Genomic DNA, 14,834 nt, shown 5'->3' with positions numbered 1-14,834 from the left:
TCTTTGTTCCCTTATTACAGTACTTCGCCCACTTCCCCAGGATTCAGAGTGATGACACTTTCCCTTTAGAACTTTCAGGCAGCTGTCGTTCTCTGCCGGTGAGACTGGACACAGAGCAATACCAGACGTGAGTCACCCAGGGAAGGAATCGGAACTCAGAGATTCTGGGAGCTCTAACCTGCCCTCTTAGCTGGGCACCGGGCTGGCCCCTGCAGCTTTTCTACTTTGTTCTCACTTCATCCTTCTTCCATGGAGGAACAATAATTATCTGAATCACGCTCAACCTGAACATCAAGTGTATGTTGGAAAGCCTGAACGATGGAAGCAGAAATATTGAGAAAGTGATAAAAATCAGACTTCAGGACAGAGGCTAGTGGTTTGAGTCTGATTCCTTTAACCCCTTGAAAGATGTTTCTGATCTAGAAGCTACCTCCATGCTCCTTGTGTGAGACAGAAGGCAGGGGTGATGGAATGCATCCTCTATAAACCAGAGGCAAACAGCATTAAGAAAAACGATGCTTTGGCCTCCCGAGGAGAGTCGGAGTTACTCGTCAATCTCAGTTGGAGTACTTTCATCTTTATTTTCTTTGACAGAAACTGCGTGTTGCGTGAGGCAGTGTGGGTGTCCTCGGGGTGGCTACCTAACTTTGCATGTTTCCTGACTGACACAACAGTCCTGCCAGTGCCTCAGGGCCGGGGTGGTGAGTGTCAGTGGGAGGAGTAACCAAGTTTCACTTCCTTGCTGGTTGGAGACTTGCAGCTACAGCCGGCTTGGGTCTCACCAAGGAGGGGAGACTGTGAGGAACAGCAGAGCCGTCCCTCTCTGCCTCTTACCCAGAGCACCTTGGCAGGGGCTTCGTGGACGTGAGGGGCGTGAATGGGCAGAGCAGAATCTCCAGAAGGGAAGATGAGCACCCAGGATCCTTCAGATCTGTGGAGCAGGTCGTGTGGAGAAGCGGAGCTGCTCCAGGACTTGGGGTAAGAGGGCAGGTCCCCATCTCCAAGTGCTTCTTGGGTGACCCTTAACTCACTGCTTCCACCTGAATGCTCAACTTGATGAGTGATTATCCTTAGTACTGTCTCTCTCTGCCTCCCCAGTCTTCTATCCTTTTTACTTAAAGGACAGTAGATACTCATCTCTGTGTGGGGCCAATTCCACTGTGAAAGCATGTATCATCTTTGCAGATCTAAAAATAAGTAGGTGGAGAAAATGGGACAAAAATAAAATATTGGAGATTCTTTGAGATTAGGGACAGAACTGGGCTGTGGTCACTGATGTTGCTGGGTTTCCTTGTTGTTATTGATCTGGTTTATAAATAAATGTGCTGTTAAACAGTTCTGAGCTCCAAGCTGTGAAATAAACAGAAAGCCTAGACCCTGCTGTAAGGGACAGGGACTTTTTCAAAAGAGAAAGAATGAGGAAGTGTGTGCAGCCGTGTCCCATATCTGTTTCTTTCTCCCGACACTGCACTTGTGACCTCTTGTATGCATGCATGTCTGGAAGGGCAACTTTGAGCCGTTCAAATACTAACAAGTCAGGAAGGGGATAAACTTTCTGCTCCAAACAGGCTGTACATTTAAGTAGGTGAAGTCACCACAGTCCCATCTTTAGAAAGGGACCAGATGAGACAGTTCATCAGGATACTTAATAAAAGAAGCTAGAAAAAAATAAAACAAAAGAAGCTAGGATTGCACAAGAGAAGGCTGGGGGATTTCCTAGAGAAACTGCTCCTTTCCCGGGATGCACCAGGAATAGACTGGTGAGGCTGGTTTTGACACCTGTGATTCCAGAGAGGCAAGCCCTGCACCTGCTGTCCTACTAAACAGCTCTGATCTTCACAAACACCCAAGGACAGAAGGGCTTCACTTGTCTGCATCTTACAAAGGCAGATAAGTTCCAGTGGTCACCCATCAATTACGAGGCAGGTTTCCAATCTGCCAGGTCCATGTTCTTAATCAGAGAAAAACTAAAGTAGGGATGAACTCTCTCTCCATGAAGACCGCAGAGATCGTATCTTTTGGAGTTGTATTACTAGAAGAGTTCTCAACAAGTCCTGTCTTTATTAATAGATTTTAAATTGAGGTCTCAGAATGGAAATCTACCTTCATAAGGTAGATCAGACATAACAGCTAGACTTTTCAGTAAAGTGGAGTGGAGTCAGAGCTCCAGGACACTTCTAGCCTCCTGGACCAAATCCCCAAACAGCAGAGGTAAAATGCCCCCTGGGCATACAAAACAGTCATCACAAAGCCGGGGCACGAAAGCTAGAAGCTGAGCTCTCACTTAGATCTTTATTAACTTATTGAATTATCATTTTTTATGTGATGGGTTATCTAGATTCCCAGCCCACGATTGGTAGGAAGCCCCAAAGGAGAAGAGACAAAGGAAATACTCTGCTCTGCTTCCTTATTTCAACAATCCTTGAACCTAGGCTCTGTGACTGAGTACCCTTGGCACTCACTTCAATGACAAAGATGAGCTAATGCTGTCTCTTCTCCCCACCTTAGTGCCCATAGCAAGAAATGACTGCAGGTAAAACCCACAAGAAAACAGGTGTCTTTCCTCTACGTGTGGAGATGGACATCCACTACAACCCACAATTACCCCCAAAAGGTGCTTTTATGTCCAGACCTCTCTATTTCAGGAGGCCTGGAAATGTCTTAAACATTGGAGGATGGTTTCTGTAACAACAGGCCAGCTACAGTTATCTAGGGAAATTGCTCTACGGTTGTGTTTCTTAACCGTGGCCATGAACTAGAATAACCTAAGGAGTTTAAAAAAATTCCCTGCCCAGGCCACCCATCAGACAAATGACATCAGTGTCTTGGGAGGTGAGCGTTTTCTTTGTAAAGTTTCCAAGCGATTCCAGAGGGAGACTGAAGTTGAGAATCACTGCATGGAACAGAAATCCGTCAGAAGCACTGAGTCAATGTGCCCTTGTTTTTCATTTGTTGAGTATGTACATTAGGAATCTTAAAGCCATGAATAAATAGATACTGACATTTCATTTGTGGGTTTGGGAGCACTTGTTTACCAGTTTTTTACGGATCTATTTAACAGATCATAGAGTTCACTCATTATTAGTGTACAGTTCAATAATTTCTAGTGGCTTTAAAGAGTGCTACAACCATCACCATAAACCAATTTTATAACATCTTCATCATCCTGATAAGAAACCACAAGAGCATTTTTTTTTTTTAATACTCAGTGTTGGGTTAATATATAACCTGGCTGATGGATGGTCCTGTTTCCCAGGTATAAATACTCCGATCATGGGCATTTTCAAGTGGCCGATGGTTTAACAACAAGCTTACAAAATCCCTGAGAATTTCATAATGGACTTGAGCTCTTGTCCCTCTAGGACAATCCTGATACACTTCTCGTAGGCCATAGGATCTGAGAAAACTTGAAAATAACTTGTTGTCTCTGGCGGAATTCTGAATAAAATGAAACTTCTTCTTTGAACCCATAAGCTACTGGTTAGGTAGAATCTACCCCTCAAGTGGAATGTGGAGGCTCAGTGATGTCTGACTCTTTGCAACTCCATGGACTGTAGCCCACCAGACTCTTCTGTCCTTGGAATTTTCCAGGCAAGATACTGGAGGGGTTGCCATATATTACTCTAAGGGATCTTCCTGACTCAAGGATTGATCTGACCTGTATCTCTTGCATCACCTACACTGGCATGCAGATTCTTTACTACTGTGCCACCTGGGAATCAAGCTACCCTTAAACTTCTAATTAATTCAGTTTTTCAAATGCTCCCTAAAAACAAAATGATTTAATGCACTTAATAGATTAAAAAAGGGTGATTTTATTGCCTTCATTTAAAAGTTGTTTTTAAAAGGATTATTTGAGTAGTTAGGTAGATTCTTAATGTTTGTATTTTTGATATAGACAAACAGATAAGGTGATGGTTAAATGGAAGAGATGTCATGCATCTTTGTTCTTCGGTCCCTATTTTCCTCCGGGCTCTGGAATCTGTCAGCTCTGCAAATTAAACCTTGAACTGCAGCAGCTCCATCCCCTGCCTTTCTAGGACACACACGACTTGCACACAAGACATGTTTATTCTCTCTAAAGTACCTAAATCAAGCAACTTGGATGCAGTTCTGCGTCTCATTTGTCGAGTGTCAGCCTAAAAGCAATTTTTTTTTTCATCCTAAACATGTTCACACGGCCAGAAGCAAAGGGGAAATAACACAAGCTGCAAAGGTTGCTCACTTCACTTACACACCAGCTGAAAGGGGGTGGGGGGAGGTGGGAAGGGAGGGGCAAGGGCCCTGGAGGATAGTCTGTGTGAAGGGGAAGGCAGACAGGGAGCAGAGGGCAGGCTGTGTGAGGCTTTCAAAATTAAGTGATGGGGAAAGGAAACAAATAATGACTATTTAAGATACCACCTAAGGACCAAACTAGGCTAGAATTGCTAATCAGTTTTGTGTTGTCCAACTCTTTGGGACCCCATGGACTGTAGGCCCGCCAGGCGCCTCTGTCTGTGGAATTTTCCAGGCAAGGATACAAGAGTGAGTATTCCCTTCTCCAGGGGATCTTCCCCATTTAAGGGCTTCCCTGGTGGCTCAGATGGTAAAGAATCTGCCTTCAATGCCTGAAACCCAGGATCGATCCCTGGGCCAGGAAGATGCCCTGGAGAAGGGAATGGCAGCCCACTCCAATATTCTTGCCTGGAGAATTCCAAGGACAGAGGAGGAGCCTGGTGGACTACAGTCCATGGGGTGGAAATGAGTCAGACAAACAAAGCGATTAACAGTTTCACTTTCATTTTAACCATTTAAAATTCCTGCAATTCTTTTATTATAACAAAAGTTCCTACAAAACAATGTAGGAATGGTGTAGGTGTGTTGTTTGTTTAAGGATGCACCCTTGCAAACGGTATAACTACAGACACAAAAGGGATACAATGAAATAAAAATATTTTAGGATATTTTAAAACTAAATATTCATGGGGACTTCCCTGGTGGTCCAGAGATTACAAAGGACGTGGGTTCAATCCCTGGTTGCAGAACTAAAATCCCACATGCTGTGGGGCCAAAATGTGAAAAGAAAAGAAAAAATTATTCACATTATCTAGTCATACATATTCCATCAAGTGAGAAATGTAGTAAATATTCCTTTAAAAATATTCTTTTTTTAATATATACTTTCCTAATTCTCAAATCTGATAAGAAAGTATCTGTGTTTAGTTGTGTTGGCCAATGTCAAGAAAGTAGATTCTAAGCTCTGGGTATTAAAATAAATTCATTAAAAAGTCTCTCACTTCTCACCTCTAAGAGAAGGTTAGATCAGATGAAGGGTCAGTAAACATTTTTGTCAAAAATCAGGTTATAAATATTTTAGACTTTGCAGGTTTTATGACTTATGCTTCGGCTACTCACATCTGCCCCTGTGGGGTAAAAACAGCCATAGATAACACAAAAACAAATGACTGTGCTGGTGTGCAAACACAATGTTATTTAAGGACCTACCCTAAAATTTGAATTTCATATAATTTTCATGAGTCACAAAATATTCTTTTTGTTCCCCCTCAACTGTTTAAGCATAAAACTCCACTTGGCTCACAGTCGAAACAAAATCTTGTACATTGGCAGGAATTGGCCCTCGGATGATGACTTGCTGACTTAGGGAATGAGTAATAACAACTAAAGCCAGTTCTTACGGCAAGGCAGGCATTTTGCATACACTCGCTCTGGTCTTTGAATGATACTGATGTTCCAGCTCTACATCCAAGGAGACTCATCAGCAGAGCAATCAGGCTGCCTGGCGTCCTAGAGAATCTGGGTCCCCGGTCCATGCTTATCCCGTGGAACAGGTTGCTCTCTTGTTCTAAGAGTCATGTGCCAACCCCAGGCCATTCACATCATTTGACCTTCACAACACCACCATCAGCAGAGTGCGGTTGTGCTCGTTTCATAAACGCAGGAGATGACTTCAAGTCAGTCAAGTGAACTGTCTCTAGGTCACAGACCTCATGGTTGGTGCCCTGACATTGCCTAGGAACTTGCTCCAAAGCTGCTAGTCCTTCGCGCGATGAAAGAAGGTAAATGTTCTAAGAATGGCAATTAGTCATTGCTGGTTGGTCACCACATACCAGGCATTATTTTAAGCCCTTTGTTTGTGTGACTTATTAAATTCACACATCACTGTGAGATAGATACTACCACTCATGTCATTCTTGTTTGCAAACGGAGAAATGAAGGACAGAGCTTTTATTAATATCACATGCCCAAGTTTACAAGCTCACAAAACTTCGAATCCAGGAGTTTGGCTCCAGAGCACACATTTTTCTCCACTAATATCACTTCCTAATTTCTGTCAAACTTCTCTCTTCTTATACCTGCACTATTAGTGCTAGTGAGAAGTGAGAGAAAAAAAAAAGTTCTGTGATGACTACCACCAAAACATTTTTGTTTTTTACTAAAGACATTACTCTTTCACATTCTTCATATAATAAATATGCACACAAAGCCAGATCAATAACTTAATTCATCAGAACTTTTAAAAATTGAGGGTAGATTCCTTTCATCTAGGCTAGACAAATTGAGTAGGCTAAGAAAAATATGGTAGAGTCAAAGCTTTAAAGGAACCCGTTTACTTGATACCAAGTAGAGCAATGAAGCTTGTTCCCCTTCTGGCACAATTCTGTAATCTTGGGCTCTAAAAATGAGGGTGATTCTCTTGTGGCTGAGAAAGAGTATGTAACTTGTAGTGAGTACACAGTTCGATCTCTGCTTGAAGAAATCGAATTTCCTCTTCAGTTGTTGTGTTTCTGTTCCTCTATGGGTAACGGTGACTTCCTCCTACTTACATGTGGAAGTCTGGCCACACAGGTTCTCCACACTGAGTGGGGTCACTTTGTTTCACTCATTCTCCCTTCTATTTCTTCATAGATCTGTCTGTTGAATGATGACATTATGCAAGGCAGTGTGGGAGATGCTGGCAGTAAGAAGTGGCTATTCCCTGGAGGAGTTTGCAGCGCAGAGAACAGGGAGTGCTGGTGTGGGTGGAGTTAGAAGGCAGGGTAGCGGGCCGGGGGTTATCACTGTGTCTACATAAGGCACGCAGCAGATGGCCTGAAGGAAGGAGATCCATAGGATTTCTGTCAGTTGAAGGCAGAGAGACAGTTTCTAAAGAGAAAATGTCATGAATAACACAGTAGAAGTGGAAAAACATGTGAATATTCAGAAAATGAAAACCATCCACACGGACTCAGACCCTCCCAGCCCCTGGGACCCAGTCATTACTCAGCGTTCAGCCTGACTCTGGTCTCCTCCTCTGAAAGACTCCACCTTCAGCTACTTTCTATGAGAACCCTTAACCTGGCTGTCCTCCTCTGGCTTCTAGTGTCATAACCTTACCCTTTTTTTTGTCAAACCTGGGTTAATTTCTTGTTCCCACCAACTCCCTCCCCACAACTATCCCATCAGCTAGGATAAAGTCCTGGTCTGAGCCCACACAGTCTGGCTCCTGCTCCCTGATGCGGGCCCGTACCTGAACCCACCGCAGCCGGGTCGCTGAGTCTTAGCTGTCGCTTCCTCACTTCTAGGCTCTCTGTGGTCCTGTCCTCCCAACTCCCTGCCCACTAGGGTCTGCTCCCATTGTCTCTTGTTAGAACTGCTCTGTTTAAAAAGCCTTAAAGTTTAAAAAGCATAATGGCAAGAGTTCAATTTGTTTTAAGAAAAATATAGCTATGTCAGACAAGGTTACTTTTTGGAGGCACGTGCTGAATTACTTCAGATTAAAGTGCTGTGATTTCTGTAATTTACTTTCAAATGTTCACCCAAAAACATAGGAAGAAATGTGGCAAAAAGTTAAAAATTATTTTACCTAAAATATGGATATTATTTAAATATGTGGGTATTATTTATACTATTTTTCTACTTTCTTATATATCTGATATTATTCATCACAGTTTAAAATGATAATAAATGCATTAATTATTGAAAATTTGGGGAACAAAGAAAAGCACCCAAAATGACCCCCAAATGACATATTATTCAACTCTTCTCCAGTCTTTTAAAAGCAGTTTTCTGTAAACACACACAGATGGAATTGTGGTCATACCAGGTATATAATTTTGCTCTGGCTTTCTGCTACCGTATATCTTCTTCATCTACTTGTTCTTTCTCAAAGTGGATTCTGGGTCTGGTCTTTCCTCAAGCAGCCTGTTTCTCTATTTTAAAATCTGAATATTTAGACTGGTCCAAATTCCAGAAAGCCTTAAATAGATTAGGAATTTGGACTTTGGTCAAACTTCATTTGACAGTATGGAAATATTGAACATTTACAGGAACATGGAATTGTGTGGCCACCATGCTTTGTTTTGGGATAGATTAACCTGGGAGTTGAGCATGATGCGTAACATTGAGTTCAGAGCCAAGAAAGCTAACGAGTGAGGAAGTTTACAGATCTGTGAATAAGAAACTAGAGTGAGGACCTGGGAATAGTAAGGAAGGAACAGGGTGGAAGCCAGTAATTCCACTGAGCTAAAAACATAAGGGATTCATATCCAAATAAGAATGAGTTCTGCTTTTGTATAGTTTTTCAAAATGACATCAAAAAATTTTTGACAGTCTTATTCTTATTTATGTCTTATTTGACAGTCTCGTGTCTTATGTCTTATTTGACAGTCTTAATGTCATGAATGTCTTCTAATTCATCCATTGTTTGCTCTATCATTAGAAAAATCTAAAGTTGCCTGGGTCTCATTTTACTGCTCATAGGATTCTGATTCACCACCAGTTTGGTCTATGTTTTGGATTAATTCTCCACATAGTCTTAGAACCTTTTCCAGATGTCAGTCCTAAGGCCCTAAGAGGTTTGGACAGCTGCTCCAGGCTGAATGCTGAGTACACTTTTTGACAATGAGCACCTTAGGGGCAGGGCTGTAGGTTACACATCTTTGTAACCTGGGCTGGAAGCCCTGGGCTTCCATCCAAGCCCAGCACTTGACAAAGAGCAGATACCTAAATATCTGAATTGTCTCAAGTTGGGTCAAAACCAAGACAAGAACTCAAGGTCCCTGACTTCAGTTTTCCCCACCAACACTGGTGATGTACTTGTATATATTACCCTCAGACTCACTCAGTGCTCTTAACAAATGATTTATCTGCTGGGAAAAATTGACCTCAGTTGGAGGCATCATCTAAACAATGAAATAGACAGGAGATAATGAAATAAGGATCTTTCTTTTTTACATTCCCCCAAAGTTTGGGACTTTTTCCCTAGAGATATAGCTTCCTGAAAGTGGCCGTCTCTGTCTCCTGTCCCAGCCCACAATGATAGGTTGTCAATGGCAACTACAGTGTGAGGACAATTGCCCACCCTGAAGCAGCATTTCATGATGTTTAGGTTGTTAAGGGTAACCAGACTAAGTGCAGAGTCAAGCTTGCTTCCACTCAGATATGAGCCTTCTTGAAAGAGCCTCTGGTTTGAGAGGTCTGCCCAGTCATTGAAGTCCCCCTCAAGCTCTTATCCGTGAAGTAGTTTTTCTAGTCAGTCTCTGAAATTTGGCTCCGGTCCAAATCACACATTCCCTGATCCCCAGCCACGGGGAGAACAATGACGCTCTTTTGGTTTTACAGCCATTTGTGCACACTGCAGGCGGACCTGGGGACTGGGCAGGATCTCCGCTGGGGTGAGATGCACTTTGCCCTCATCCCCCACCCTCCCCACTCCTGGTGGCTCTGCCCTAGGGTCTCACATGCCTCTGACCTTCCTGGGTCCACTGACCCACGTCAGCCTCTGTGGGTCTGCGTCCTTCTGGCACTTGGGGTTCTCTACTTCTGTGTCCTGGATCACTCCTGTGTCCGGATCACTCTGGGTGGGTCTCTGTTAGTCCCTATGTGTTTCTGGCTACCTGTGTGAGCCTCTAATGTGCCTTTCTTGGTCTCCAGGTCCTATATCTCTCTTTCTACAGTTCTTGGCTCATGTGTCTCTCTCTGGCCTTTGTGTCCCTCTGTGTCTCTGGATTTCTGAGTCTCTGTCTCTCTTTCTGTGTTTCCACCTCTCAGGACTTCTTGTCTCACTCCTCGGGCTCCTTCAAGGACAGGTTTAGCCTGGTTTCCAACTCCCACAGAATTATCACACCCCTTCAGTCTGTTTCCTTTCAGCTGGGCCTTGACTCCACAAAAAAACACTGAGGCCCCACCTTTAGTGCGTTGTGTGACAGATACCTACTCTGGCTCTGTCATCACTCAGGTATGCTTCCTCAAGCCTGGGACAGCTGGCCGCCCCATTTAGCTCTGCTACTATCATTTGTAAATGTGGGCATTTAGAATGGCAATGGACGGTGCCTCGGACCAGCTGGTTCCATCACAGAAAACTCCTGATTGGAAAGACAGTGGTGAGTCTTTCTACAACTGCCCCCTGTATCACACTATGATACACAGAACTTTCAAACTTCTTTGCCAAGCCTCTGCTTGGTTCTCTTTATTTGGATGGGATCCTTTGCTATGATCAAAATGGAAAGATGAGCGCATGTCTGCGCACAGTGGTCTTAACATGCTCATGTGGACCATACCACATTGTCACATAAAATATGCCACAGCCTGACTATGGTACCAGTTTCACTACTGACATCTTCTGAGCTGATCAGACATTTCCTTCTCCTTAACCCACGATTTCTAATGGCCAAGTGCTTCATTTTTTCAGGAAATCAAAGTATCTAGCACTAACCCTATGAAAAAATGAATACAAAAGCAATCCCATGCAGTGACTCAAGCACTGAGGATGAAATAGCCTGAGTTAAGATGGCTTAGATTGAGATTGCCTAATGGGTTCATTTTTTTTGTTGTTCTATCATCACTGTGTTCAGAAGGATTCTGAGGCCAAGCATAAGCTTAGCAAGGAAGTGTCTTCAATGAGCTATGTTATCCATGGATGTAAGAAAAGGAGAGTGCAGAGACTTCCCTGGTGGTCCCGAGGCTAAGACTCCGTGCTCCCAATGCAGGGGGTTGGCTCTATTCCTGGTCAGGGAATTAGATCCCACATGCTACAACTAAGAGTTTGTGTGCTTCACTAAAGATTTCAGATGCTGAAACGAAGATTGAAGATCCTGAGGGCCTCAACTAAGACCTGCACAGCCAAATAAATATAAAAAAAGAAAGAAAGAAAAGGGGAGTGCATATATGTTATGAATGTGCGATGTTTGGTCTAGAGAGTTCAGAAAGCATGTCAGTGCCATTCAAAAGTGAGAATAATTTCCAGAACTGTTTCTTTTGTATTCTAAAGCTTCTCAAATATAATATATTTAAGTTTTTGATTAAGAAGGCTTGCCATCTTACTTTTTGTCTAAAGAAAAAATGCTTGTCATGAACACACAAAAAAGTGAGCGTAATTTTGAAAATGAATAAAAAGTGAAAATTCTCTAAAGAAGAGTGCTTTTGTTGGCTGTTCAACTCCAGAGCCTATAAGCTGTTTTCATACAAGCAGGAATTTCTGTTATTGTTTTGGGTTAAAATATAGGTCCTCATAAGTCTGAAGGGACAGAATCTTATTTCTATGTCACTTCTTTTTGGCAGGAAGGGGGAAAATAGGTATTTAAATATGTGAATAATCTGTAGACGTGAGTTAGGAAGAAATTTTCTCCCCAAGATGTGTATAGTCAAAACCGGGTGTATGGCTCATGTTTTAACATGCAAGACCGGTTCCTGTGTCCACTTGTTCTTCCCCTGTTATTTTGCATTTTCCCTCAATATAGACCCTCTGTTCTAGGTAAGCATTGTGTTTTCTGTAGACCCATGCATATTTCAACCCCAGTGCCTTTTCTTATGCTACTGCCCCTGTTGGAATGTTCTTTTCTCTTACACTTAATGAATTCTGTGTCTATTCTTCAAGTTCCAACTCATAGTCTTCCTCCTCCATGAAGCTTTCCTTGGTCATTTCATTTCCTCAGGAGATCCCCCTTCTATATCATTTACTGTCCATATCACTAAGATAGCAGCTATCTGGGGATTTTTTAAAGTTAAATTAGCCACAGACCCTTCTCTTTTCTTCCTAAGTACTGTGAAGCCACTTAGCATGTTCTTTGCTCTCTTTGTCTCCCTCTTTAATACTACATACAGTACACTCAAACCATCAAGATTGTTGAAGTGAATTACAGTTTTTATGACCAAGAGTCCTTCAATCTGTGCTTCTCAAACTCTAAACTCATATCAATCATGTATAGCTCGTGATGAAAACTGATTATAATTCAAGGGGTCTAGGAATGTGAACGTGCTAATGTGAATTCCTAACTAAATCTCAGGGTTCTGAATGACAAAAGACTTCTCATTGTTTTTCAAACATCAGGTACAACCCAAGCATGTCCTTAAAGTTAATTTAGTGGATCACAATCAATATTTGTTGAAAAGAAATTGAAAATAGTAAATAGCATTTAAAAGGATAGTATTGTTTCCTATAACACTTCTGGGGGATTTTCTTGTATGTATGTTAATAAAGTAACTGTGTATACACACGCACACACACACAGAGATACAAAATATATTTTATGTTGTTGGTTAATTCAAAGAGCTTGAAAGCTTCTCTTTGAAAGGACAGAGCAGAATGAGAAATAATTGTATCAACAAATAATGAAGACAATTAAACTCAAAGGGATAAGAAACCATGAAGACTCCAGTATGGTGGGGCAGGTTCCCAGAAGGTTCTGGCACAAAGGGCGTGGAATGAAAGAAGGGGCAGAGCTGAGGACGGGGTTTCTGGATGGAGCTCGTCTGTTTTGTCTGTGGTTGAGCTTATTTCCTGTATCTGACTGAGAGGCAGCTATGAAAAGTCTTTAGTGGGTGGATGTTTCCTAATTTGTTAATGTATCATGGAAGGGATAACGCCACAGTTTCCTTCAAGGCCAGCTGCGGGTTTGACAAGCTAGTAAGCCCAGTACAAATATTCTTTGGAAGTTTGATAAGCTTTTGTTGACTCTATTACCCTTGAGCTATTTATGACAATGTGGGGACCTTGGGAAAAAAGAAAATACAACATTGCTTCAAATGTGTTGTTGTAAAGAATAGTTTCTGGCTCTTTTTCACTTCTTCAGGGACAATGAGACAAAACTTTTTTTTTTTTAAGTTTCTGGAAAATGAACCTTATCCTAAACAGCAGAGGAGTTGTATTCCCAGCAACCAACACAATGTCTAGAATACTCATAACTGTTGTTGTTCAGTCGCTCAATTGTGTCTGACTCTTTGCAACCCAATGGACTGTAGCCCTCCAGGCTCCTGTGTCCATGGGATTTCCTAGGCAAGAATACTGGATTAGGTTACCATTTCCTTCTCCAGGGGATCTTATGGACCCAGGGATCTAAACATGCGCCTCCTGCATTGGCAGGTGGATTCTTTACCACTAAGCCACCAAGGAAGCCCCAACGTATGTTGTATAAATTGCAGAGATTGTATCTTGCTCTCTTCCGCAAAAGTTAAAGAATCATATAAGAGGTTTTTTATAGAAGTCAATGTTCCAGCATGAAAATAAGAGAGTTTTCCTACCAGGTATTATTATTAGTCACCTTGACAGATGAGAAAAATGGAGGTTGCTACTTGCATGGGGTCACAACCAATGTGTCAGAAGTCACTGGGGCAGATGGACTTATCACTGAGGAAGTGAGTGGAGATAAAGGCGTGTTCTTGCTTCACAAAATTTTCACAGATACTGCATGGGTGTTTGTGAGCCAGGTTGACTGCTTATTAACATTCTTTTTCACTTGGCAGTTCCCAGCAGTAAAAAGGTCTTTTATTGCCCTTAATTCTAAAAACGTCATCTAATGCAGCTGGCAGAGATGTGGGAGGGCCACAGAGGAACATGACTTACTTTGGGGTTTTAATCAGCAGCAGGTCCAGCGTGAATCAGCAGTGTGATGCAACTACTAAGAAACAAATGCAATCTCGGGTTGCCTTGCAATGTACTTGACAGCCGGAATAGGGAGATCCTTTGGGCTTTGGGTTTTGCACATCAAGTCTTACCTTGAAGATAGATTTTAAATATTTGGAAAGTATTCAGAGGAGATAAGTTCTCTGGGTGATCAAGGGACTGAAAGTCTGTCATAAAAGGAGAAGTTGAAGATGATGAAAACAAAAGCGAGAACATTTTAAATACTTTTAACGATTTGTATAAGTGACATCTATATAACTCCGAGAAGTAGCTTTGAAACCATCTGTTGAAAGCTGTACAGTGGGAAACAGTAAACTGATGTAGGCAAGGGTTTTCTGGCCGTAAATCATAGAAGTATGTACAGGTTTGCCTGTACAAATAGTGAGTTCCCTGTTACTGGCAATATGTAAACAAATATTGGATAAGAATCTTATTAGGGTTTAGACTTTACTCACATATTGTACAAAAATTAGAAATATAAACCAAGCTGTTGGCGATTAGGGATTAAATGTAGCTTTTATTTACTAAGTCAAACATTTTAAATGTTTACTCTAAAAAAAAAAAAGCAGATGTGACTTTTATAATCACCAGAAGTGAGTTTGCTGTGAAGCCAATGAAGTTTTAGCTTCAGGGCCTCTGTCTTGTACAGACCCTAGTGATGTAGTTGAAATAAATGCATCAATTGGAAAAATATTTAAGATTAGTCCCTGAGCATTAAAATGTTAAATACCCTTACAGCTCATTTATGAAAGAAATTTGACAGAGGTTCTCAAATTTTCCAACAATCCTAAAAACGTCATTATCAACATCACATTATGAAGTTGAAAATAACTTTTCTCTGCTATCAATAATTTAAAAAATTATAGGTGAAAGACTGAATTATTCTGTTCTCTCTATAGAAAATTATAGTAAAACATTGTTTTACATGAAAAAATAACTAGAGATGATTTGGCCA

At 41.7% G+C, this 14,834-nt stretch overlaps 1 protein-coding gene across 2 annotated transcripts in view; it reads left to right on the top strand.

Annotated features, from left to right (window-relative positions):
* The first annotated feature begins 685 nt into the window (after nucleotides 1-685).
* The window catches only part of DAPP1 (dual adaptor of phosphotyrosine and 3-phosphoinositides 1), a 55,391-nt gene continuing 41,242 nt past the window's right edge, over nucleotides 686-14,834 (top strand). For both annotated transcript variants that reach the window (XM_043871430.1, XM_043871428.1), the window contains exon 1: nucleotides 686-978. In XM_043871430.1, coding sequence (XP_043727365.1) covers nucleotides 878-978 — 101 coding nt within the window. In that variant the 5' untranslated portion in view covers nucleotides 686-877. The remainder of the gene's footprint in view (nucleotides 979-14,834) is intronic.

Source organism: Cervus elaphus, chromosome 17 (assembly GCF_910594005.1).
Source record: "Cervus elaphus chromosome 17, mCerEla1.1, whole genome shotgun sequence".
NCBI lineage: Eukaryota > Metazoa > Chordata > Mammalia > Artiodactyla > Cervidae > Cervus > Cervus elaphus.
Note: the sequence above shows the minus strand (reverse complement) of the source record. Positions and strands in the feature narration are given on the sequence as shown.